The following is a 25493-nucleotide window of genomic DNA, read 5'->3' on the forward strand; positions in this document are numbered from 1 at the left end:
CGCAGACTTACTAGAGAATGGACTTGAGGACACAGGGAGGGGGAAGGGTAAACTGGGACAAAGTGACAGAGTGGTAGTGTATATATGGACATATATACACCACCAAATGTAAAACAGATAGCTAGTGGGAAGCAGCCGCATAGCACAGGGAGATCAGCTCGGTGCTTTGTGACCACCTAGAGGGGTGGGATAGGGAGGGTGGGAGGGAGACGCAAGAGGGAGGGGATATGGGGATATGTGTATATGTATAGCTTCACTTTGTTATACAGCAGAAACTAACACACCATTGTACAGCAATTATACTCCAATCAAGATGTTAAAAAAAATTTATTAAATTTGGGTGGTAAGTACATGGATGTTTGTTAAATTATTCTCTATGCCCTTCTATATGTTTTGAAGTTTTCATTAAAACAACTGAGTATTAAATTGTATCTAACAAAAGTAGTAAACATTCTTAATATGCTTCAGTGTTTGATGCTGAGAGTCTATTATACTTGGCAGAAATGTTTGGAAGTAGAGTCAGTTCTCTGGCAGACCGAGAATTTTTAATAAAAAGAGACTACAGATTCATTTAAGTGTAAGCTTTCTTAATGTATGTTATTTTTCTAGAGCAAAATATGCAAATGCAATTTAAACTTTAAATAATTCTTGAGAGTTATAAGGATGGCAGGCAAAGGATAATTATGAAAAATAGTAATACAAAAAATGAATGCTTTACTGACTTTTATCTGGCATGCAAGAAAAATATTTTCTTACAGAAAAACCAAGGAGACATTAAAATAATTCATAAAATTCAAAATTATAATCAATAGTAATCAATGTAATTAATCAATAGTAAGACTGTAATTGCGTATATTAATATATGTAGAAAACATTACATATCAGCCATGCACATGAGATCTAAACTGTTCAAATGAAAATTTGAGTAAGCAATTAATAAAGCACAGTGGATAGAATCACAGAGATCAGGTCAAAATTTTTCCAGGAAGAAAACAGTAGTTTTGGGGGGAATTACAATACTTATCTAAAAATGAAGAGCCCCAAGAACTATATCTAAATTATATTCACTACTTGATTATCATAAATGTGAAATATTTTTAAAGGATCTCAGGGTATCAAAATGATGTAAAAAACTATAAGACTATATATTTGGAAAATACTTTTAATAAGTCACAAAAATAATGATATCAAAATTTTGACTTAGAACCAGAAGCGTATTTTCCATCACAAATTACACAAAGTAATCTGAGAATGAATTCAAAGAGCTTACGTCAAACTGAGTCCATGTACATTGAGATGTTCTCACCTAACATAGAGAAAGCAAATAGCAAACATCATTCAAAACTACAAGAGACTAGTTATCTATAATGAAATCCAAGTACAGTAAATATGACTTAATGAAATAACAAATATATTAGTTAGTTCATTCCTAAGTTGATCTGACATGATGGAAGGAGATATTTACTCAATAGAAGCTAGGTGAATAGAAATTTTTTTTGTCTATTTGCTCTATAAGCCTGAGTCCTAATGCCTTGGGAACCCATCCATATGGATATAAAGGTTCCTACAATTGTTTTGTGATTTTTATCTGAAAAGGGTCTTCTTCTTGATACATTTTGTCAGTTCTCAACATCTTTCAGGTATTAAGACACAAAGAAACTTTATAGATTTCATCTGGAAGAAACTTTGTACAAGTAATACAAAAAATTAGTCATATCAGCATAAAGCATCCATGAATATGTCTATCAACTCATCAGTTCCTGTTATGGGCAAGGGTTTCTTCTGATTTTCAATAAATAATATCATAAATGACCATGTTGAAGAAACATACTGGCATAGATTTTCATTAGCAATATGTTTTGGATAAACATTTTGTATACAGACCTTTTTGTTAAAAACAAGTAGAGTCCAAATTATATATTTCACATTTATTTCCTTCTCTCTCTAGCTGTTATTTTGAACGTCACAGAAGAAAGCTCTCCAACTCCCAACCCTCCACCATCATAAACAAATAAAGTAATCCGGTGGTAGAGTAAAAGAAAAACTACCTGCTGTTGATATCAGGAAAGATTGACATAAAAAAATAACTTCTAAAAGCCAGTAAAAATAAATGACATCACAAGCCCTTTGGGGAAGTAACTGAGACATAAATAAAGTAACAATAAATGAAAATTAGTTGAGAAGCACAGTCTCTGCAGATACCAGTCGTCAGATGAGGCTTTCTGAATCATCACAGACCCAACCTAGAATTTGTAACCCCAGAGTTCTAGCGACTGTACACAGTGAAGTTTTAAAATCTTAAACAAGTAATTAGGCAATCAAGACATCTAATGAACTCAGTGTGTAGACAGTACATAACCAGTACTATTCCAGATGCACGGAACAGAAACTAATTCATTACAAGGAATTAATTCATTAAGCCCTAACATTTAGGGCATTAGAGCTTGATTCTCTTGCAGAACCCTGGTTGAGAAGGGCTGCTCAAGAAGGTGTTTGTTCATTTAAAATCAATATCTCATTCCCTTCATGAATATACAAACAGAAACATCCTTAACCCAATACAAAAATTAATATCCCCATGCATCTTTCTTTACCACACAAATATTGAAATAAAGGAAAGTGTGGACTTTTTTCTAAAAAAAATAAAATAAAGAAGGTGTTTGTTCACACATAAGTAGAAATAATTAGCCATCAAATGTGGCAACCTGATGACCTTTAACTATGAATCCATCATTATGTACTGGAAACACATTAAGTGTGGAGTTCTGAAAACTTTTATTATTATTTTATTCTGTCAGTTCTTTTAATCTTCTGCCCATAACATCATTGAGAATAAGTAGAATGCAAAGCTTTCCCAGTCCACCTCAAAACAGAAGCTAAAAAGAGAAAGAGAAAAGAAAAAGCAAATGCTTTTTTTAGTTATAAATTCTTGTTTAAGTTCTGATTTCATAGTACAGTGAGTCAGGTGTAGATGATTAAGGAATTAAACAAGTCCAACATAACAGATTCTGAAAAACGTAGACTTCCCCCAAAGACATTTCAATATCTACCTGATACTATCATACACTTATTCCTCTTAAGTATCAATTACTTTCTCCCATCTATGGCAAATGTTATTATAGATCAAAATTCTTTCTGGCACCAGGTAAAGTTTCTAGCAGAACAAAAGACTAGAAATCAAAGAAGGCATTAAATTCACTTTCAGAAGCTAGTTTCCAACACTTTCTCAAGGATCTTCAGGGCCAATCTGGTCTCGGAAGCAAAACTATACAGTGGGGTTAACACACTGCCCCTGCTCCACTCTGACACTGCATACGTTAGGGTGCCCTTCCTAACATAACAAACCCATAAACGCACTAACGTGCTAAAAAACAGACATAGAAGAGCAGCTTCACGCAACTGAAAATATGACTTGGCATTTGTAAAACCCAGTTTTAGATACTTTAAAGACACAGTGTGAAGAATTTATAATATTTTCATACGGTGGAATATGGCCGTAATACACAGAACAAACTTTTTAACATGTGAATAAAATGTGGTCAAAATATAAGTCTACACTGAACATATGTGGAAAAGATATTTAATTGTAAAATAGAAAAGTAGGACAGAGTACAGTTTTAAGGGTAATTGCTTCTTTATACAGTATAGGTAATCTAGAAGGGTCTTAGGGTTAAACATTTCATAAAGCAATAAAACATTAAAAAATAAAACAAGAAAAAGGACTTGAAGTTATGTTTACAAAAAAGAAGGAACACTATGTCAGAGTTTAATGTCCATACATTGTGGAATTGAACAATATTGTGATGAGAGCCAGTCACAGCACAGACATACAGCTTTCACAGGGAAAGTAAAAGCTATGTTAGACATATCTGTAGCATCACCGTAGTACAAAAAGTTCCTGTTCTACATACAAAAGCAATTTTTTTCCATAAGAATAATTTCCTGGGTGGGGGGGAATGAGTCCACGAAATATTTCAGAAACCCATATGCTTTGAGTTTTCCAAAAACATTATCTTAAAATCCAGTGCCTTAAAGTGCTTTCATGTGGAAATCATGATGGAAGGCACAGAATAGTTTCACGTCCCCACTATGAAATTTTCAAAAAAGCATAGATTTTGCAGTTTGCAAATTCAAGGTATCTTGTAAGCTGCTCCTTCCAAGAACATTGTCGTTCCAATAAAACCAGCTGCTAGCTTACTTAGTTTCAACGACCTATAGAATAAAAGGGTTTCTTTCTTTCCTAGTAACTTACATCATCTTTGTGGGGAAAATACCTATGCAAGTGATGCATTTTGAAATTATAAAACATGCAGAATATGTACAAACAGAAAGTTTTAAAAATATTTGCTTCATATACATGTAAATCTACTTGGGTATAGCTGAAATTGAACAAATATAAAAATTTGCTTTCTAAAAATTGTTTTCAGAGAATCTGAGACAACTTAAAGCTGTACAAGATTTCCTGGGAGAAATCTTCTCTTCATATAGAAGTTTATACCTACAAGAGTTAATTCCAGCATCAGTCCACCACATAATTATTACACAACATTTGGTCTAATCAACAACGATCACCCTTAAAACTGTTCTGTTTCTGAGAAATTAAGGTCTGTACTAAAATCAAAAAGAATTCACAAAAAACAGTGGCTTATTGTGTTTTGGGATCTCTTCAACAATCTTTATCAACTCATTTGGAACTGTAAAAAACAAAAAAAACTATTTACAGAATTCAGTTTTAAATACATTTCACAACTTCTAAAGTAAAGTTTTATGTTACAAGAATTCAGAGCTCATGGCTTAAGTCCAATTATCAAGCTGCAGTCTCTTTTATTATCCTGTCTTCCCATGACTGCAACTTACTGTGTACAGTTCAAGACTGTATTCTTTCTTGACCAAAAGTAAACTCAAACTATATGTTCATTTCAATTAAACAGCTTCTTTATTAGTCTGAAGACGAGTCATAGCTTCTAATTTCTGTCTGTAGGCCTCTGCTTCCTGTTCTTTCTTTAGAAGTTGCTGTCGATATTTTTGTGCTTCTCGATTAGCTTCATCCAGCTGTTTCTGAAGAGCTTCTCTCTCCTAATTTAAAAAAAAAGTTTTTTTTTTCAATTGTTGCACAAATACAATAACACATACAAGCATGCACCTTTCAAATAAAAAAATCTGTAGGAGCTAAAAGTAGCCACGTATTGGTATTTCTGAGACATCTTGCCTTTTTCACCAATTCCCTTATAATTAAAGCCCTAATTTCGAGCTCCACACTAAGAGATACAGATTAGTTTCTGACCTCAAGGAAATTATTTTCTAATTAGAAATAAGACTAACATAATGAACCCAAATTGGGTACCTGTACTTTTATACATACTACAAAAACTAGTGAAGAACTTTAACAAGGAAATATACCACCATACCTCTCACATCTTTATCTGTGATGTTAAAAAGCTACTAATTATAAAAAAATTAATATTTATTGAGCACCCATTATATATATAAACAAGGTGATTTCCAATAACAAGTCTCTAAGATAGATATTATGCCCATTTTACAGATAAGGAAAATGATGCTCAGAGACAATGTAGCTTTCTCATGGTAACACAATAAGGAGTCAGGGTTATGAGGTTCTAATATTACTGCTTTTAAAACTATCTTTCCCGGGACTTCCGTGGTGGCACAGTGGTTAAGAATCCGCCTGCCAATGCAGGGGACACGGGTTCGAGCCCTGGTCCAGGAAGATCCCACATGCTGCGGAGCAACTAAGCCCGTGCACCACAACTACCGAGCCTGCGCTCTAGTGCCCACAACTACTGAAGCCCTTGTGCCACAACTACTGAAGCCCGCGCGCCTAGAGCCTGCACTCCACAACAAGAGAAGCCACCGCAATGGGACGCCCTCGCACTGCCACGAGTAGCCACCGCTCGCCGCAACTAGAGAAAGCTCGCACGCAGCAACGAAGACCCAACGCAGCCATAAATAAATAAATAAATAAATTTTTATAAAAAAAAAAATAAATAAAACTATCTTTCCCTATGATAGCAAGCAAGATTCCTCATCTTTAAAGTGAAGAGTGCTGGTCTAGATTAGTGTTTCCTAAATTATACCATTTTACAAACCAATGAAATACTAATTTCTCTACTGTGATTCATTATATTATATGCTGTAAAATATATGTATTAAATTCCTGAATAAATTGAGAGGAAAAACACAAACCTGGTGCAGTGTAAGTGGTATTCTTTCTCCTCTCCTCACTCTGCCCCTATACAGTTGCCTAAGGGAAAACACTTCAAAGATTCCTTTCCCTTACCACTAGTAAGCACACGGACAAAAACTCAACTTGCCCAGGTCCAAGCTCAACCTCATTACAGAAGCCCAGGCCTTCTGCTTGGGGTGGGGGCTGAGGGTAGGACTACTAATGACAAAAAGAGGCCAGGTTCACACTGGACAAGACACTTAAAAGAGAGAACTGAAGGTAAAGGCGAGGGGTAAGCAGCTTGCTAGGCAAGAGGACACTGTGGTCTCTTCCACTGCCTCCTAGACCCTTGTCCATTGTGAACACCAAAAGATTCCCTACCCTCCACTATTCACATGGTCCACAAGGAGGAACATGTATAATACTCCTGCCTTCCTGTGATCCCACTGCCTTCCCCACACTGGGAATGAAGCTAGATGTAACATTTCTTTTTCCCATGGGTCCACCAAATGTGGGAGTGATTGATTATACAAGTAGTCTCCAAATCTTCCAATTACACAAAATGTACAAGTAGAAGAAATGCCTAAGCCCTACCCAGCTACCCTTTTCTCCTTACTTCAGGCAAGATGCCAGCCTCACGTAAGCAACTGACACCAGTCCCTGGCAGTGAACTACGCAGGACTTTGGGCACCAGTGGAAGGGTGGGAGCTAGACCCCTACCTCTGGCAGGAGCACTCACAGCCATGCATAAGTGTTTTACACTTTTACATGTACTAAGAAATAAGATTCTTTGGCAGCCAAAGTTTTGAATATGGATAAAAACTTGCCCTGATTTGGTTGGAAATGTTAGAAGAGATTAACTCTAAGGTATCCTCTAGTATTACCTATTTATTCACATTCAGAAACAGCAAGAGATTCACAATTATTTCAGAAGATGAAAGCAGTAAGGAAGATATCTTACACTTCAACTCCAAGCCCAAGCAATATATTATGATTACATTAGGCAAAAGAATAACAGAACAAAGAAAGACTTTGAGTTTGCTTTTTTATTTCCAAACAAGATTCTTGAATTCTGCTTCAGCTATTAGCAATTATCTTTTCACAGTTTTATATGTAATTTTCTAATATTCAAATTTATTTTACTTTAGCTATTATAAAGCAAAAAAACATCATTAAAGTGATTTATCTTCTACCATACCGCAATATAAATTTTAGAAGATAATAATAATACAACTAACAGTTACTGAGCATTTACTATATGCTCACCACTGTACTACTCCTTCACATGCATTCTCATTTAAACCTTACAACACTCTGATAATGTAGGTGCTATTATTTTCCCCTTTTTACTGATGGGGAAGCCAAGCCTTGAAAGGCTAAATAACTTGACCAATGACACTCAGAAAATTATCATTCAAACCTAAATCTGCTTCCAGACTCATATTCTTAACCATTAAATGTTCTTTTTAAAAAGAGAGAAACTAGGCAGGGTGTATGAGCTCTCTACTTGTCCATTGAGCTGTCCATTTTCTAACTGCCATGGGTCAAATATGATCCTGTTTTTATAAAGTTTTACTGAAATACAACCATACCCACTCATTTCCAAATTGCCCGTGGCTGCTTTCCTACTACAACTGCAGAACCGAGCGGCAAAACACACATTGTAGGATGTGTATAGGGTTTAGCAACATCCCCAGCCTCTATCCACTAAATGTCAGTGGCATGTCCCTCATTGTGACAACCAGAAATGTATCCAGACATTGCCAAATGTCCCCTGGGGTCAAAATTGCTCCAGTTGAATAGCACTGCTTTACAGAAACTTTTTGGGTTAATGGCTAAGCAATCACTTAGAAAGGAATATAAAAGTATACCCCCAAGATAACTCTATTGGTCACCTCGGAAAATAAAATCAAAAGAACTACTTATGTACTATAAGGAAATGATTACCTGGTTTTAGAAAACATTGGAGGTCTCTCTTCATTCTGTATCCCCTGCCCACCTCTATCATCTCTACTCACTGTAGGCTTCAAAGTCTCTCTGTAATAGCTCTAACATTGTGCAACTTTGGCTTGAACATTTCCAGTGACGGAGAATAAGACTTCCATTACCAGAAAGCTCTAATTACTAAAATTAAGCCAAAACTAACTCGTGAAGTTCTTTATATCAAGCTAAAATTCCATCTCCCTGAAGTTCTAATCTCCTTGGTTCTAGTTAATTTATATACCTCAATTCATACTTTCTTGTTACTTGCGATTATTCTCCTCGGTCTCTGAAAGACTGTAAGAATGGAATTAGGTTGATCTTTGATGAAAACAGCAATTCTCACTGGTTGTTAGGTAAATAAAGGTACAGCCTGCACATTCATTATTTTGAAAATGTTGAATTGACATAAATCCACTATACTTCAATTAAAAGAAATGTTGAATTGGGTCAGTTTATGTTCAATAAAAATTCAAGTAATTTAAAAATGTTTTATTAAATAGTTAAAGCAAAGTACATGACAAAATCTTTCTCACCTTATATGCCAGAAAAAAAGATCAACTGATTTATCAGTAAAAGACATTAAAGATTTTTAAATAATAAGTATACTGATACCATTCAATGAAATAAATGGTTAGTTTATAAAAACTTCAGTGTACTGAATATCACCTTAAATTCTGAAGAAATGAAACAACTCACCCTCAATAATTAAAGTCACAACTTTATCAAACATTCTGGTTAAACCATGAATCAAATTCTTCTTAACTCAATAATATGTCCTTTGAGATTGTGGCCAAAGATGCACCAATCTTATATGTAAACGAATTTGGGCAAGGATATTTTCTAATAGTCCTCAGTCAGAATTACGTTGCCTTTAGGTGGCATTTTTTTAAATCCTCTCTTTTCTATGATAACAAAGAATTCCTAAATATTCACCAACATTTACTATTCACACATATTAGATATTATGAATGTGTATATAATTAGTATGCTGACTTTTTCAACTCTCATAAAAACCCCAAAATACAGGTATTGTTATCTTAAATTCCAATTTGGGAGAAAATAAAACAGGAACTCAGAAAGGTAAGATAACTTGCCTCAAAGCTAATAGGGAGGGGCAAGAGGTGGGATTCAAATCCAGCTCATTTAATTTCAAGTCCAATATTCTTTTCTTTACACTGCAGTTGCTCTTTCAGAGTTATTCAAGAATGATCTTATTTTCATTTGATATAAGTTAATATCAACTTTGGAAAACATAACTTTATTTACAGTCATGTGAGAAAAAAATCTGTGAGGTAATAACTATGGTTTGGTTACACTTACAAACTAGTTTACAATTACAAACTAGTTTGGCAGAGGGAAAAGAAGGTGAATCCTAACAACAGTTAGTCTAAATTTAATTTCCTTAAGGGACTTGAGTGAAATAAGCAGTTACCTATGGCTTTTTACAAAATAACTCAGCTGACAAACTTCAACATTCTTTAAGAGGATCTTCCAGCCCAAATAGGCATTCGCCCTTCACTTTTGAAAGAAAAAAATTTTTTTAGTCAATATATAGTGACATTCCCTTTAGTGACTTGGGAGAATGATGTATGTAAATTTAATAGAAAATAAAGGATGCAGTACAAGAACAAAAGACATTCCAATGTTACCATGATGACAGACTTTGTTACAAACAAATTCTTTACTCATTCATTCATTCATTCAATATTTATTTATTGAAGGCTTGCTATATGTATAAGGCAAAAAAATTAGACAAAAAAGTACTCATTCTATATCAAAACAATACTGTCAGTAATAAATATAAAAGACAAAAAAAAAAAAAAGAAAGAAAAACAAATGGAATTTATTTTGGATGACTGCAGCAAAACACACCGGGTAAAAGACTCCTTACTTCTATTTCTGCAGACTCCACCCGGTTTTCAATTATTTCAATACATTGTCTCTTGGCTGGTGGTTCTTCACTTATAACAGTTTCTTCAGCAATGTCTGTTGCTGGTACTGTTAATACTAAAATGAAAAAACATACACATTACTTCATTTACAGATAGGTTTAGAAGAATTAAAACTAGTCTTGAGATTGTTGATGCAACTCATCTAAAATAAATATATTCCAAAAACAATAATTTCAAAACACTGATTTGCTTTTTTATGAGAAATGTCCATATTTGTCTTCAACTTCTTGTCTATTTATTGAAAACTACTTATTGTTTAAGGTACCTACTTATTTTTTTTAATTTTATACATAATACATTCATTGGCTCAAAATCAAAATAATACTTAACAAGCATAGTTTGAGAGGTCTGACTTCACACTTGCTAAAACAGATACTTTTACTGGTTGCTTATACATTGTTCTTGTGTTCATTTATGTAAAAACAAACATGAATATACATTCTCCTTTTTCTCTCTCTTACACAAAAGGTAGCATACATACAAAACATATATTCAAACATACATAAGATTAGATACATCGTTCTGTGTCTGCTTTTTTCACTCCATATATCTAGGGTATCTTTCACCAACACATAGAGAGCTTTCTTTCATTTAGCTGCATTATATTCCACTGTGAGGATACACCATTATGAACAATGTCTGTTTATAAACTTTGCTTGTTTTTCCACTGGGTTGTTAGACTGTCCCAATTTTTAGTATCTCTTTACATAAATGTAAATATACAGAGAGCGAGAGGCTGTCCTTGCTTTGCATACCAGTGCGGGAACATAAACATGACTGTGCAAGCTAAAACTATGCAAAACAATCTTAATCATCAATGGGAAAAATTGCAACTGTCCTACAGTCTTTAATGTTGTCAAAACATTAAAAACTCTCCTACTGTCATTTATAAATGTAAACAAATAAAAAATAGTAAAACTATCATTTATTTAGTACAATGTAATTAAAAACATTAGAAATATTGAGAATTAAAGTATTTCTTTTAACTCATACCATATTACACTACACTTATAAATTCACTCAAGAAGAGCTGAGAATTATATCTGTTTCACTGAACTATCTACATAGTCTATATATTCATTTGCCAGTTATAATTTTTAAATTATGAAAGCTTTAAAAGTTTATTTTAATATTCAGTAGGTTCCTCTCATTGCTCTTCTTTTCCAGTTATCCTTATTCTTCTTCCCTCCTCCTCCATCAAAATAAACTTCAGAATCTGTTTGGCTAATTCCAGAAAAAGACCTATTGGTCTTTGTTATGGCTTGAATTGTGTCCCCCTCAAAATTTAAATGTTGTTAAGTTCTAACCCCCAGTACCTCAAAACGTATTTGGAGATAGGGCCTTTAAAAAGGTTAAAAAGGTAAAATGAGATTTTGGTTTTATTTTTGGCTGCGTTGGGTCTTTGTTGCTGTGCATAGACTTTCTCTAGCTGTGGCGAGTGGGGCTACTCTTCGTTGCAGTGCACAGGCTTCTCATTGCGGTGGCTTCTCTTGCTGCAGAGCATGGGCTCTAGGCATGCAGGCTTTGGTAGTTGTGGCTCGTGGGCTCTAGAGCACAGGCTCAGTAGTTTTGGTGCACGGGCTTAGTTGCTCCGTGGCATGTGGGATCTTCCCCGACCAGGGCTCGAACCCATGTCCCCTGCATTGGCAGGCAGATTCTTAACCACTGCGCCACCAGGGAAGTCCAAAATGAGGTCACTTAAGTGGGTCCTAATCCAATATGACTGGTGTCCTTATAAGAGGTTAGGTCGCAGAAAACACACACAGACTGAGGGATGACTATATCAGGACACAGCAAGAAGGCAGCCATTTGCAAGCCAAGGAGAAAGGCCTCAGAAGAAACCAAACCTGCCAACACCTTGATCTTGGACTTCCACCTTCCAGCACTGTGAGAAGATAAACTTCTGTTAAGTCACCCAGTCTGTGGTAGTTTGCTATGGCAGCCCTAGCAAACTAATACAGTCTTTTTTTCCTATCACATTACATTTATCGATTAACTCAGGAAGAATTGAAAGCTTTAAAATAGTGAGTCATCCTATCCAAAAACATGTTTCTTTCCATTTGTTCATCAATGAGATTAGACTGTGTGTATAATGTCAGGTTTTGGAAACAATGTTATATCTGCTTAAAACAAATACTTTGAAAGTTTCTTCTTTTCTATATAATTAGAATTAGTTCTTTAAAGTTTTGTGAAAAGTACCTGGGCTTGCTCCAAATCTTGGACCACCAGCAGAAGATTTCTGCATAGTGGTGAGAAAAGCCTCCTAGGCTTCACAGGTCAAGGGTTTCTTCCTCCACTGCTATGGCAACAAAATCGTTCCTTGAGACCTGGTCTCTCTGCAGGGCCATACCTCCACTATCACTCTAAACCAAACCTGGTTTAGGAGAACTTCTACCTCCAGCCCTTCCCTTCCCTAATTCCTTCACAGGCCATGAAGAGGCTTGGTCTCTGCAATCCTAGTCATTTTCTAAAAGGTTATGTGTGCACATACTTTTTTTGGTGGGGGTTGGGGGTGTATAGAGTACTGGGTACAGGGTGATGCTTGTTCAGATAGGAACTTTCTGCACCTTCTCTTTCTGCTTCCTCCAGCTTTCATGCTCTAGTCTATCTTAATCCTCCTTGCAGTACTTCCTACTCAGATTGGGCCCTGTCTTACTGGAAGTGTATATTTATTGCTGATTTCTGAGCTCAACCCCTTTTCTTGATGCACGACTGGGGGTTTCCCTGAGGGTTCTACTGCCCTGGCTTAGAGCTTAAGATGTTTTTGGCAAGCACTTAAAGTATGGAATTTTGTGGTTTTCTCAGTCTTTTAGTTTCACTAAACATGAAACTGGGGCTTATGTTTCATCTATCTTATTACTACTCTCTTATTACTCAAAAGGAAAAAATTGGGACAATTATCAACAAAGTTGCTAAAAGTTGTCACTGTTCCTACGATAACTCCTAAGTCCAACTTTTTTTTTTTTTTAAATTAATAGCTACTCTATTTATTTATTTATTTATTTATTTTTAGCTGTGTTGGGTGTTCGTTTCGTGCAAGGGCTTTCTCTAGTTGCGGCAAGTGGAAGCCACTCTTCATCGCGGTGCGGGGGGCCACTCTTCATCGCGGTGCGCGGGCCTCTCACTATCGCGGCCCCTCCCGTTGCGGGGCACAGGCTCCAGACGCACAGGCTCAGCAGTTGTGGCTCACGGGCCCAGCTGCTCCGCGCCATGTGGGATCTTCCCAGACCAGGGCTCGAACCCGTGTCCCCTGCATTGGCAGGCAGACTCTCAACCACTGCGCCACCAGGGAAGCCCCCAACTTCTTTTTAAGTAGCTTTTTTTCACATGGTGTTTTTAAAAGCCCGTATGATATCTGATTTGTATTAAATGGCCTAGGAAAGTGCTGTCCAATACTGATTTTGAATTACTTATTTAAGCTCATTTTCCAACCAGAATACTTTGGGGCAATTCCTTTCTACCTAGTATACACTCAGAGAAAGCAAGCTAATTTTAACAGTAGCCTAAGCAAAAAAAACTAGGCAATTAAGTCTGCTGCAAAAGGTTGCAAAAACAAAATTAAGGCAAAAACAAATGCTTTGAAAAACATGTCACAATTTCCTGAGGATTAAGAATAAATGCAAACTTTATGTAAATGCCGTCTACCAACCTTGTTGTCCATCTGGCATGGTCACAATGATGGGCTGACCTATTCCGCTGGTTGGAATGGAGTGCAAATTTCCAAGCTGAATTCCATCTGTAACTATTGTGATGACCTGCTGACCCCCTGAACTAACTACTTGCTGAATTGCACCATCCACAGATTCTGCTGTAACTACCTCCTCCGTAGCCACTACTGGAAAAAAAAAATATATGTAAAAATCAGTGAACATATATAAAAGTATGAACAGAAGTTTATTTTTGCTCTGCTACCTTTGCTGTCCTTACTTCTTTCTTATACAGAAAAGCTTTTACATGTTTTTTAAATTCAGTCTCCAGTGGTGTTGTAGATACCTATGTAAACAGTTGACTACAAGTCCCACAATTTACAATAAGTGAGTTCCAACTATCTATGCATGCACATGTTTAAATAAACTATCTTCATTTAGTTCTATGAGGTACAAAATTTAGAAGCTCTCCTAAGGTCACAGATATGACAAAGGTTATGCCAGCTTAATAAGATTCCACAATCCAAAAAAGAAAATATTGTATGTGGTTATACTCCATTCAAATTTACATATATGAGTTGATATACATTTCCTATCCAACAAAACATGGATATTTGTATTCTTCAAGTAGAGAGAATAAACAGTATTCCCTTTTTGGACTGTGTGAGCAAGGGTTGCCTTCATAATAAGTGGCAAATAGATCTGGTACTGTAGGCTATGAAATAATATATTAACATTTACATAAATAAGATTCAAAACTATGTTCTCAGTGTTTTATGAAAGGTTCAGAGAGGATTCTGGCAGCTGAACACAGCACTCCAGGTCTTGCCTAGGTAAAGAAATTGCCAAAATCCTTTCTCACAAGCAATCCTATGCCCAACTACTGATCCCAAAAGACTACACATAGCAGCTTTACTCAAAATAGTCAAAAACTTGAAACAAATCAGATATCTGTCAAAAGTAGAATGAATAAATAAACTGTGGTAGATTCATGCACTGGAATACTACACAGCAATTAAAGTAACTCCTGATGTGATGCAATAGGAGATTACAAAATATCCCTGTGTCCTTACTGGAAATGTTTGACCTGAATCTAATTATTAAGAAACAAATGAATCCAGAATGTGAGTGATCCTGCAGACAACTGGCTTAAACTCTACAAAGATTTCAGTGTCATAAAGAACAAGTGAGGCAGTAGGACTGTCCTAGATTGGGGGAGACTAAAGAGACATAATAATCCAATATAGTGTGTAAACTTTGATTGGATCCTGGGTGAAAACAAACAGTTATAAAGGACATTTTGGGGATAACTGAGGAAACTTGAATATGGACCATATGCCAGATAATATTACTAAATTAATGTTGATGTTTTTAAGAAACATCATAGAACTGTGAATATGTAGGAAGCTGTCCTTGTTCTTGGTAGATACATGCTGAAGAATTTAAGGATGAAGTGTCATGATGTCTGTAGCCTAGTTTCAGATAATTTGGCAAAATAAAAGCGTGTGTCTGTGTTTGTGTGTGTGTGAACATGCAGGTGTGGCAAGATGTTAACAGGTGGTGAATACAGATGCAAGGTATAAAGTTTATTCTCCAATTTTTCTATGGGTTTTAAAAACTATCAACATTAAAAAACGTTTTAATATAACTAATTCTGAAAAAACAATGACAAAAAAAACTATTTCTAAATGATACGGTTTTCTGAAATGTGTTATTTGAGGCAACACTTTACCAAAAGTGTAATGAAATAAAATCATTCTCTCCTGAAGTCATGCTACCCTTCAGATACACAGTTACTCTGAAACACGCTAAGTTGCTACCAAATTCCAGCAGAATGTCATGGATATCAACGACTAAGGGATTTACTAAATACAGAGATGCCCTAATTAAACAAACTCCTTTTTTAATAAAAGGCAAGATAAGTACTGGGACCCTAGTTTTCAAGGATGAACTCATGGTAACAGGCCTGGCTGCAACCCTGTTACTGTGTTATTTGGGTAATCAAGGGTCACAATGCAAACCACAGATGATGTTCAAAATGCAAAAACCTTTATGTTTTGAGTTCTCTCATTTTTGTTCGTCTTAAACCATAATTAGGCTTTATCACCAAGCACTTAAGAAAATTTCAGGAAGATAATTATAAAATGAAATGTAGGGCATAAAACAGTAATGTATTCAATAGAACAACTACTGAGGTTTTCAAAGACATTAACTATTGCTTTGATCTTTTAAAAAAATATCCATATGAAAAACAAATGTTCACTATAGTTGAATGTTAACTATAAGTAGCAAATATTTTTAAAAACATAATCATATGTAAGAAATTTCTGAGATCACATATAATCAAGGCACAACTCAAGAACTTTCATCTTTGCACTATTTGCAATGACTGTCATTAAGATAAGAGAGTTCTTGCCTTTCATCTAAAAAGCTTTCTTTTTAAGTTGTGCTATGGTAAGGAATTTAAGAAAAAATTATAAGGAAACCAATTATGTAAGAAAACAAAGAACCCCCTCAGTAATCCTAAGAACAACCCAGCAGTGAAATGTTGAAACATGTAAGAATAAAACAGAAAGCCTAAAAACTTTAAAAACAATGTTATTTAAAAAAAATACATAGATATATCCAAATATAAAACCCCCAGATAAAAAAATAACTAATAAATATTCATTGGTCTAATTTAAAAGTCAAGTTGTAATATACAAAGAGAGCCTAGATAATCTACAGCATCTTTGAAAATGTTTGAGACCTCTGGTTCAACATGACTTTTGAATTTTAATGCCACAGAAGTCAACTAAGACAAGGAAAAAACTGTCTTTGAGATGTTACTAGAAGATTGAAAATTCTATATGCATATAAATATTTCAATAAAATAGAAACTATGCTTACTGAAGAAAAAAATAACATTTCAAAAGTAGGCCTGCCTGCAATTGAACCTGAAATTTTTTTTAAAAAGGCAAAAACAAAACAATCTTATGAAGCCCAGTAACATATACCTGAAAGCCAATTCACTTTTATTGATCTACTTGAGGAACAGACAAAAAAAAACAACATGCAAAGGGGACCTGACTCAAATTTCACTATTAGGAGAAAGGAGGGAAACAGCCACCAGATGCATTATACCTTTGGAAAAAAACACCTTATTAACAACTAGCTGAAGTTGCTCTAAACACAAAAAGAAGGGTAGTCACACATGTCCATTTAATGGGATTATATAGCTGGGCCGCAAGAAAGAATAAGGCTAAGCAATGCAAAATCAATACAAGACTGCAGGCTAGAGCTATAAAATATTGTTTTATCAGAGTTTCATATGGACTAAACTACACTGCAGATGTAAGGCCTACATCCAACCGATTTTAACTTCTGATTCTACATCCAAATAACTCTCAAATCTATTCACTTCTTATTATCTCTTTGCCAAATCCTAATCCACGCTACCATTATTTCTTCCCCAGGTGACTGCATTAGACTCCTAACTAAACTCCCTTCCAGAGCCCACCAAAGTAATCATTTTAAAAGTCCTATATAATCTTACCTTCAATTACCATGGGTTACTCTCCCACTTGCTGAGCTCAGCCACGCTGGTCTCTGAGTCCTCTGAAAGGACAAGCTTTCCTGCCTCAAAAGCTTCACATGTGTCCTCCTACCTAAAATGTTCTTCCCCCAAGTTTTGCTCCACTAATTCCTACTTCGTCTTTAGTTTAAATGTCTCTTCCTCTAGAAAGACTCACCAACTTGGTCAAAATCCTGTATTCTTTATATATACCACGAATCACAAGTATTTATCTGAGTGAATTAACTTTAATATCTCATTCTACTGAAAGACTACATGTTCCATAAAGGTTGGGACTGTATATGATTGTTTACCAGAACATAAGAGATATTCAACAAAAATCTGTTCAATGAATGAATAAATAATATTTTTCTAATTGTAAATGAACAGCTATTTGTAAACCAATATACGGAAAATTTAGCTCAAGAACAGTTTTGAGTTATTCCTTTAACATAAGCATGATATATCCCTCCATGAATTTTTATTATTTGTACATTTTTATTTTGTTCTAAAGCAAGAAGAGAGAGTAAGGGTGAGAGCTTCCTGGAATTTTGATTTTCCAAATAGGAAACACCTGTAACAGACTGGCGTGTAAGCTTTGGTAGGAAAATAGGATAACATGATTGCCTCTGTTTATTAATAGTGTACTACAAAGTGGTGGTTTTCTTATGAGGAAAAAGGCAGCTGCAATCCCCAAAAGAAAACCTTTACCTTTTTGTATCTTCATTTTGGAATACCTTCCAAAATGGAATAACTTGAAATGAGTTCTTATCTATCTAAATCCTTAAATCCCATTCATTCTTTAGGGTACAACTCAACCTCACCCCATCCCACTCCACCCCAATCCCACCTCACCCCACTCCCCTAGCCCCATGCCCCAACTCCAGCTGAAAGTAATCTTTGTCCTCTGAAGAACTATAGTAACTGTATAATTTTTTTATAAATCTCTTATAGAACAATTTTAAAACATTTTAACCTATTCTAACTTTTCACTTGTTTATTTCTCATTTCTCTAACAAGATTATATGTTCCTACTAACTATAACTCTTCCCTCACCTTTTCCCTGACTTCAGTTTCCCTCCTCCATTCCTAGATTGGAATACTAAATTTCAAATGTGTTAACAATTTTTTTGGAAAAATAGTAGCTACAAGCTGGCTCCAAAAGAGCTGCCTGATCATTCTACTTCTGAAGTAGAGACATCTAAGCTCCAAGCTTAAAACCCTGAAAGGAAACAAAACCTCCCTGATGTATAGTATCTGTAGCCATTTGTAAGTTCTGATGGCTCAGAAACAAATACAGAAAAAATAGCATAGGGAAGCAGTCACTCATGGGTAGCTCAAAATTTTGTTTTCTGCACATAGCAGGCATAAAACTTAGTGTAAAATACATGCTCAGGTACCTTAAAGTGTATAGGATGGCCAAAAGTAAAGAAATCAGCAGCCACAATGTTTAATCCCTTTAGTTTCATGCACAGGAAAATATACTATGAGAACACTTCAACTATGTACGTTTCAGGAAGATGATTGCTTTCTCCAGAATTAGTGAAATGAGCATAAGAAAAAAATAACAAAGTATATTTTAATGGAACCTCTGCACATCTTCCCAGTCAACTGAAATGTTCTATTGTGTCTGAACATATAGAACTTGCACATTATTTTCTGATGTTAAATCTCCTACCTGGCCAGGCAACTACTGTGACAAATCAAATAAAGCAAAAGAACCCAAATACCAAAGAGGAAAAAAATGAACTGAAATTAGACTGCAAATTAGACTCATTTGGTATTAGAAGGTGAAATATCGGCCAAAACAAAAATATAATTCCTAAAATTATCAAGCATAATGATGGGAACTACCAGCAAATATGGTAGATACTTTCTTAACTTAGAGGTAATTTAAAAGATGAAAAAGAAACATTCCCTTAGTTCAAACAGATAACCACATTTACTTCCCTGAAACAGTATATATGTGTTTTTTATAAACAGAGGTCAGTAATATTTTCTTTAAATCGAAATTTTATCAAAGCTTACCAATCAGCACCTGTTAGAGATAAAATTTCATAGGAGTTGCCATAATCTAAAAAATGTTTCTAATCTGAGCAGAAATCAGTGTGTTAGGTAACAGTATGTATAAATAAGGGAAAACTTAAAGAGGCACATTAAGTTAGAGATACGTAAGCCCTACTGGGTCTACAGACTGTGGGCAGTGAATAATTACTCTGTTTTATATTTAAAGTTCTCAGCATGATAACATTCTTCTCATCTCAATTTGAGAAATGTGGTCTTGACAATCACATTTTTGTTTTAATTATATCCTAATTACCTGAAGCCTGCTCCTTAATTACTCAGTCCTTAAAAAGACTAAATAGCAGGCATACAGATATACTCAACTATTAAAGCTATTAAGAAAGCCATTCCTCTCTCCCACATCTTTTCCTTAGTAGAGATTCACCTATGCACCCCATAAACAGTTGAATAAATATTAAGTTACACATAAAAATGAAATAAATAAGAAATATATATTATTCAAGCAAATCTTTGCTGTAGTATACTCACAATCTTTAGATATTTACTATACAATCTATTAGTAGTAAGAAATAGATCTTTTAAAATTTGGGTCAAATTCTTAAATTTTGGTGTGTCATCACACCAAAATCACTTTTGAGATCATGTTAAAAATATGGATGTCAGGGCCCCACCCTAAACTTACTGAATCAGAATCCACTGGGGTAGAACTGGGGCAAATGATTGTTGAGAAGGTGATTCTGATTCACACAAAATTTAAGAATGCTGCTTTTGTTGATATTATCATATTAATTCAAACAAATTGAGAGGAGTTCAAATTAGTAGAAAACTTGAATCACAGAATATTTAAAGTAACACAGCCTTCTAATCATTGGGTACATAAATTAACAAGATAATTTCCAACTATTTCCAAGCAAAAATTCTACTAGTTTGTTTGAAGAACCTAGGGGCAGGACAGGAATAAAGATGCAGACACAGAGAATGGACTTGAGGACACAGGGAGGGGGAAGGGTAAACTGGGACGAAGTGAGAGAGTGGCATGGACTTATATACACTACCGAATGTAAAATAGATAGCTAGTGGGAAGCAGTCGCATGGCACAGGGAGATCAGCTCAGTGCTTTGTGACCACCTAGAGGGGTGGGATAGGGAAGGTGGGAGGGAGACACAAGAGGGAGGAGATATGGGGATATATGTTTACATATAGCTGATTCACTTTGTTATAAAGCAGAAACTAACACACCACTGTAAAGCAATTATACTCCAATAAAGATGTTAAAAAATAATAATAATAATGTAAAAGAGAAGGACAATTATTATATTAATGTTAGAGCTGCCTGATACTTCTCCTGAATTATTCCACTCCAAAATTATGAAGGATGTTTTAAACAAGTATCTTGAAAACTGTGTCTGCATACTTTTAAAGGCTGTAAATTTTTTCACTGATTTGTTTCCAAAATGAGTAAGGTAATTTCATGTATCAAAAGACAGCTGTATCCTCACTTAAAAAGAAATTAAAAATAAATAACTTAGTATTTTGATTTATGTATCACTTTCTTATGAGTTTGCTGAGTGTGAGTAGTCCCTTATATTAACCCAGGATATATTAATAAAATATTTCTGAAACCTCAAAGCTGAAAACTAAACCTCAGTCAATGGTCAACGATAGCATCTTAATTCAAATGACTATTGCGAGATGAGATAATACACATAAAGCACTTAGCATAATAACAAGCTTATAGCAAGAACCCTATACATATTAATCATTATTTTTCTATAATTCATTATGCCAAGTTAAATTTATGACTTACATCAAGTGTTTCATCATGTTTTTCTGGCCTGGCCTGGACCTAGATAGACCTAATGATTATTTAATATAATTATGCACATTAGCATAGGCCTGTGGGCTCAGGAACTGAAATAAAAACTCCCAAAAAACCAATTTAATAAAAATGAACATTAGCAACAAACTCTTCAGGGTATAGAGATTTATCAAATTTTTTTTTTTGTACTTCTATCAAACAGACAAAGAATCATGAAAATTATGTATGGAGATTAAAAATTTAATCAAACAAGTTAAATGCTTGGAAAAATAAAGGTTTATGAGAAAAGAATAAAACTGGAAATATTTACATAAAAAATGCTAGTAAGGAAGCAATTCAATGAGAGATTCTAATCATCAAACATTGACAATCTGAAGTTATATTTGCTTGTAACATCCAGAAGACAGAGGTATCATTTGGTTTCACAATGAAAGCATTATACTAGACTGATTTCCTTTATGATGTTCCCATTGGACTAACATTAAGATTTGTTTTATATGTCAAAGATAGTCCTAATGTAAACATGAAAGAACTATTTAAAGCCACAGTTCAAATGAAACAGCATGGTATCCTAGGCTATCATAAGTACCTCCCCTCTATATATAGGACCATGTCAGCCAGCTAGCTTCCATTTCAAATGCAGTCCATTTGCTGCTACACTGGCTATTTATTATCAGAAGATGTGTTTACTGTACTACTTAGCCAGTTAAAGAAAAGAATAAGAGCAGTACCAATTAGTGTACTGATGGCTCTTATATTTTGTTTTTCAATCATTTAAAAAGGGGAAACAGGAGAACATTTATTTCAAAAGACTGCTCCAAAAGATACACCTCAGAAGTAAAACTAGGAATAGTGATGCTTTTGTTTCATATAAGACAAAGTGATGATTACACAAATATTTATTCCTATCACAAACCAAATTATAAACATTCTAGAAGAGACTCGTCCACTGATCACCTGAAGAAACTGCATAGAGGAAACAGTATATTTAGTGGTCACAGACACACAACTTGGGAATCAGTCAGACCTTGAGCACAAACTTTCTTTCACCACTTAATAGCCACGCTACTTTGGACAAAATTATTTAACCTCCACAAACCTCAATTTCATCATATATAAAATGGGAGTACTACTTTATTTCCCATATCCTGAGATGTCCTTGAAAAAACATATAAACATTTCTAAATCAGGATGAGTCTGACAAATGATGTTAAAAGAAACTGGACGGCCAAGAGGCAGAGAAATAACTTGACTGAGCATGTGCAAACTGACCTGCAAGAAGATATTTCTTTATGTGATTACACACCTCAGCTGAGTTGTTTATACTGGTGGCAATGTACTCACCTGAATTTTAACTTAATTCAAGCTCTTAAAATATCTTCAGAAAGATTTCACTATGATGTAGTATTGAAATGAAAAAATTATTGTGCTCACAGAAAACTGTAAGTCACATGCAATAAAAGTCAACTAAAATTACCAATTCTCTCAGACTAGACCACACATAACATTTTCAAAGGTAGAAGTTAGAGAAGTTGGTATGACCAATTAGTGGAGTCAACATCTAAATGTCAAAACTTTGAGCTGACTTTGAAGAAAAGATTAATTTTCAGAGATATGTACTTTAATAAAGGCAAAAAATTTACAAGTTTAATCAAATAGAAATCCACCAATGAAATTAATTTTCTTCGATATACTTATGCAATTACAAAGGTGCTGAAGAGATCCAGGCATAGGTCATAAAAGCAGCATGTCAATAGGAATGATACACATAGCTGCTAATGGCCAAAAGTGATTCAGAAAAATCTTAAGACTCCCAAATATAAAGGTTTAGATTCAAACATTGATTACAATGCTAAAGAAGCTGGAGAATGAATAAATGTTTACTATTACTAGTTGAGGGGCATAGGGGGAGGGAGGGGGAAGGGAGGGGGGAGAGAGAGAGAGAGAGAAGAAGGAGAGAGATAAGTAACCACCCCCCCCACCACCAAAAAATACATCATCCAATCATCACCTTGAAGAGTCAAATCCAGTAATATCTACCTTTGATCTTTTTGGTGAGGATTAAATGAGACATGTAAAACATCAGCCACAGTGCAGAGCACACACAGTAAACATGCAATGAACTGTTGTTGTTATTATTAGTCACATTTTGAAAAAAAGTTAAATAATGAATGACAACAATACTCTTTACTTTCATAAACATTGGTCCAAATAAAATGGCTTAAACTACAGTAAGAAAAATACTTTTGTGGAGTTTTTTTAAATTCCCTAATTAAAAAAATATTTTACTTACATAATTATAGCAAGAACTATTTTGGTTAAGTATAAAGGTAAACCTTATCAAACCAGCTATTAATACTGTTTGTAATCATTTAACCCCAGGTTATCCTTAATGGTGGTTGTTGGTATGCTATTTCCTAGTTTTGTCAGTCATTAAGATTTTATGTCATTCTAATAGAGATGCCAAAAATTAAAAGTTATGAAAAAGACAGTAGGTTCATATATATTTAGCTTATTTACTTATACAAAAAGTCAGACTAGTAAAACAAAGCCAAATGGGGTACACAGACATGTTTTCTGTGAACCACACAAGTTTGTTTTTAATTTTAATTAATTTTAATTTTAAATAATTGCCAAGATTTAATATTCTTTTAAAATCCAGATTTTCAGCTTCCCTTGAAAAAAACAGAGTCTGGCAACACTGACTGAGCATTTTACTATAATCAGTTAGAGCTGAGTAGGAGATGCACCCTTACCCTGCGCCACTCTCCTCAGACGGCCATAACCTCAACCCTGCCCCCTTTAGTCTTTTAAATTTCCTTCCTGGCCTGTGCAAATATTTGAATCTCCAACTTTCGATGTACACATTTGACTTGTTTTTCTAACCTGGAGTTTCTGAAGAATTGGACAGTGGAGCAGATGCTTCAGCTAAGGCAGCTAATGTAGCTAATACTGATGTAGAGGAGTTTCCAAATTGAACAGCAGATACACCCGTTTCATCTAAGAGAAAGGAGAAAACATGTTTGAATTTTTAAGGAATTTAATCTAGTGAATTTTTCTGATAATCTGTTTTACTTTATTCAACTCTTAAATGAAGCTTAGGTAATATTAGTTTTGTGAAAAACAAGCTTGGATAGCATTAGCTTTTGAAAGGTAATATTGCAGTACATTTTGCAATATCACCTTTCTTTAGATTATTTTGCCTCATAAAAATTTTTTTGCCAGTTATAACAAAGAAAACCAAGGTGGCTGATATAATCTTACCCTCATTCTCCAACAGTCCTTTCTTAAAAGGATGAATACCTACTAAAGCATAAAATCCCAACAGCTATCCTATATGCATCTCAATACCTGTTGCCTTGGATGAATTTTCTGAAGATACCAGACCTGTTAGGTTCACCACCCCTCCAGGTCCAATGATAAACTGTGGTGTTGCAGCGTGTATCGTCACAGTGTCAGGACTCTCTGGGTTTGTGTTGATTTGGTTCTGCATAGCAATCTAGGGGACAAATTACCACAGTGTTTTCAGAATTATAACCAGAACATATTGGACAGACTTTCAATGTAACATCCTGCAATCTAAGAATCATATAATAAAAATGGAAATCTTTGTTTATGGTCTACTGAAAGTATAGTGGTAAATCACAGATATGCATTTATATCCTGAGTTCCCCTATTAGGTAAAGCAGCAAAATCCCATGTGAGGAGAAGTAGGTATCTGAAAGGATTTTATAGAACTCAGTTGAGTGAATTCCCTGGTGGTCCAGCGGTTAGGACTCTCTGCGCTTTCACTGCCAAGGGCATAGGTTCAATCCCTGGTCAGGCAACTAAGATCCCGCAAGCCACGTGGTGCGGCCAAAAAAAAAAATCTGTGTTCTATATATAAATAGAACACAGTTGAAAGATATCCTGCTGCCCTGCGGCTACAGAAATTAAATTACTTAAATCAAATTATGTTCTCTACTATATTTAGCAATATATAACACTACCTATACAAAGCACATCCTTCCCAGTTAATTGTCCTCTATCCTCAACCCCAGGCTCCAAACTGCACTCTTGGGAGTAAAAGAATTGGAAGAAGCACAGCAAAATTTACTTTCCTGAACACATAACATCTTTTAAGTAACTAGCTGAAGTTCAACAGACTCAGATAGTCTTAGAGAAGAGTTCTACTGGGAAGGAGAACAAGAAGATAGGCAAGAAGAGGCAATAAGTAAAGAAGAAAATTTACATCAATGTTGTCTAGCTAAAGAAAAGAGAAGTAATGTTGGTTAGTAGGAAAACTTGTTCAAAAACCATAAATAACTATGTTCATAAACAGATTTTTTTG

At 34.9% G+C, this 25493-nt stretch overlaps 1 protein-coding gene across 8 annotated transcripts in view; it reads right to left on the bottom strand.

Moving 5' to 3' along the window:
* Nucleotides 1-3558: 3558 nt before the first annotated feature.
* GABPB1 (GA binding protein transcription factor subunit beta 1) overlaps nucleotides 3559-25493 on the bottom strand; it is a gene marked incomplete at its 5' end in the record, with an annotated part of 68491 nt that continues 46556 nt past the window's right edge. For 3 of the 8 annotated variants that reach the window (XM_082387969.1, XM_082387971.1, XM_082387970.1), the window contains 5 exons: nucleotides 3559-5076; nucleotides 10059-10174; nucleotides 13769-13954; nucleotides 24050-24163; nucleotides 24515-24662. In XM_082387969.1, coding sequence (XP_082244095.1) covers nucleotides 4924-5076; nucleotides 10059-10174; nucleotides 13769-13954; nucleotides 24050-24163; nucleotides 24515-24662 — 717 coding nt within the window. In that variant the 3' untranslated portion in view covers nucleotides 3559-4923. Of the gene's footprint in view, nucleotides 5077-10039; nucleotides 10175-13768; nucleotides 13955-24049; nucleotides 24164-24514; nucleotides 24663-25493 lie in introns of all 8 variants that reach the window. The other 5 variants (XM_082387973.1, XM_082387975.1, XM_082387974.1 and 2 more) reach the window with 5 other exon arrangements.

The sequence above is a fragment of the Balaenoptera borealis genome (assembly GCF_965194805.1).
Source record: "Balaenoptera borealis genome assembly, chromosome: 3".
Lineage (NCBI taxonomy): Eukaryota > Metazoa > Chordata > Mammalia > Artiodactyla > Balaenopteridae > Balaenoptera > Balaenoptera borealis.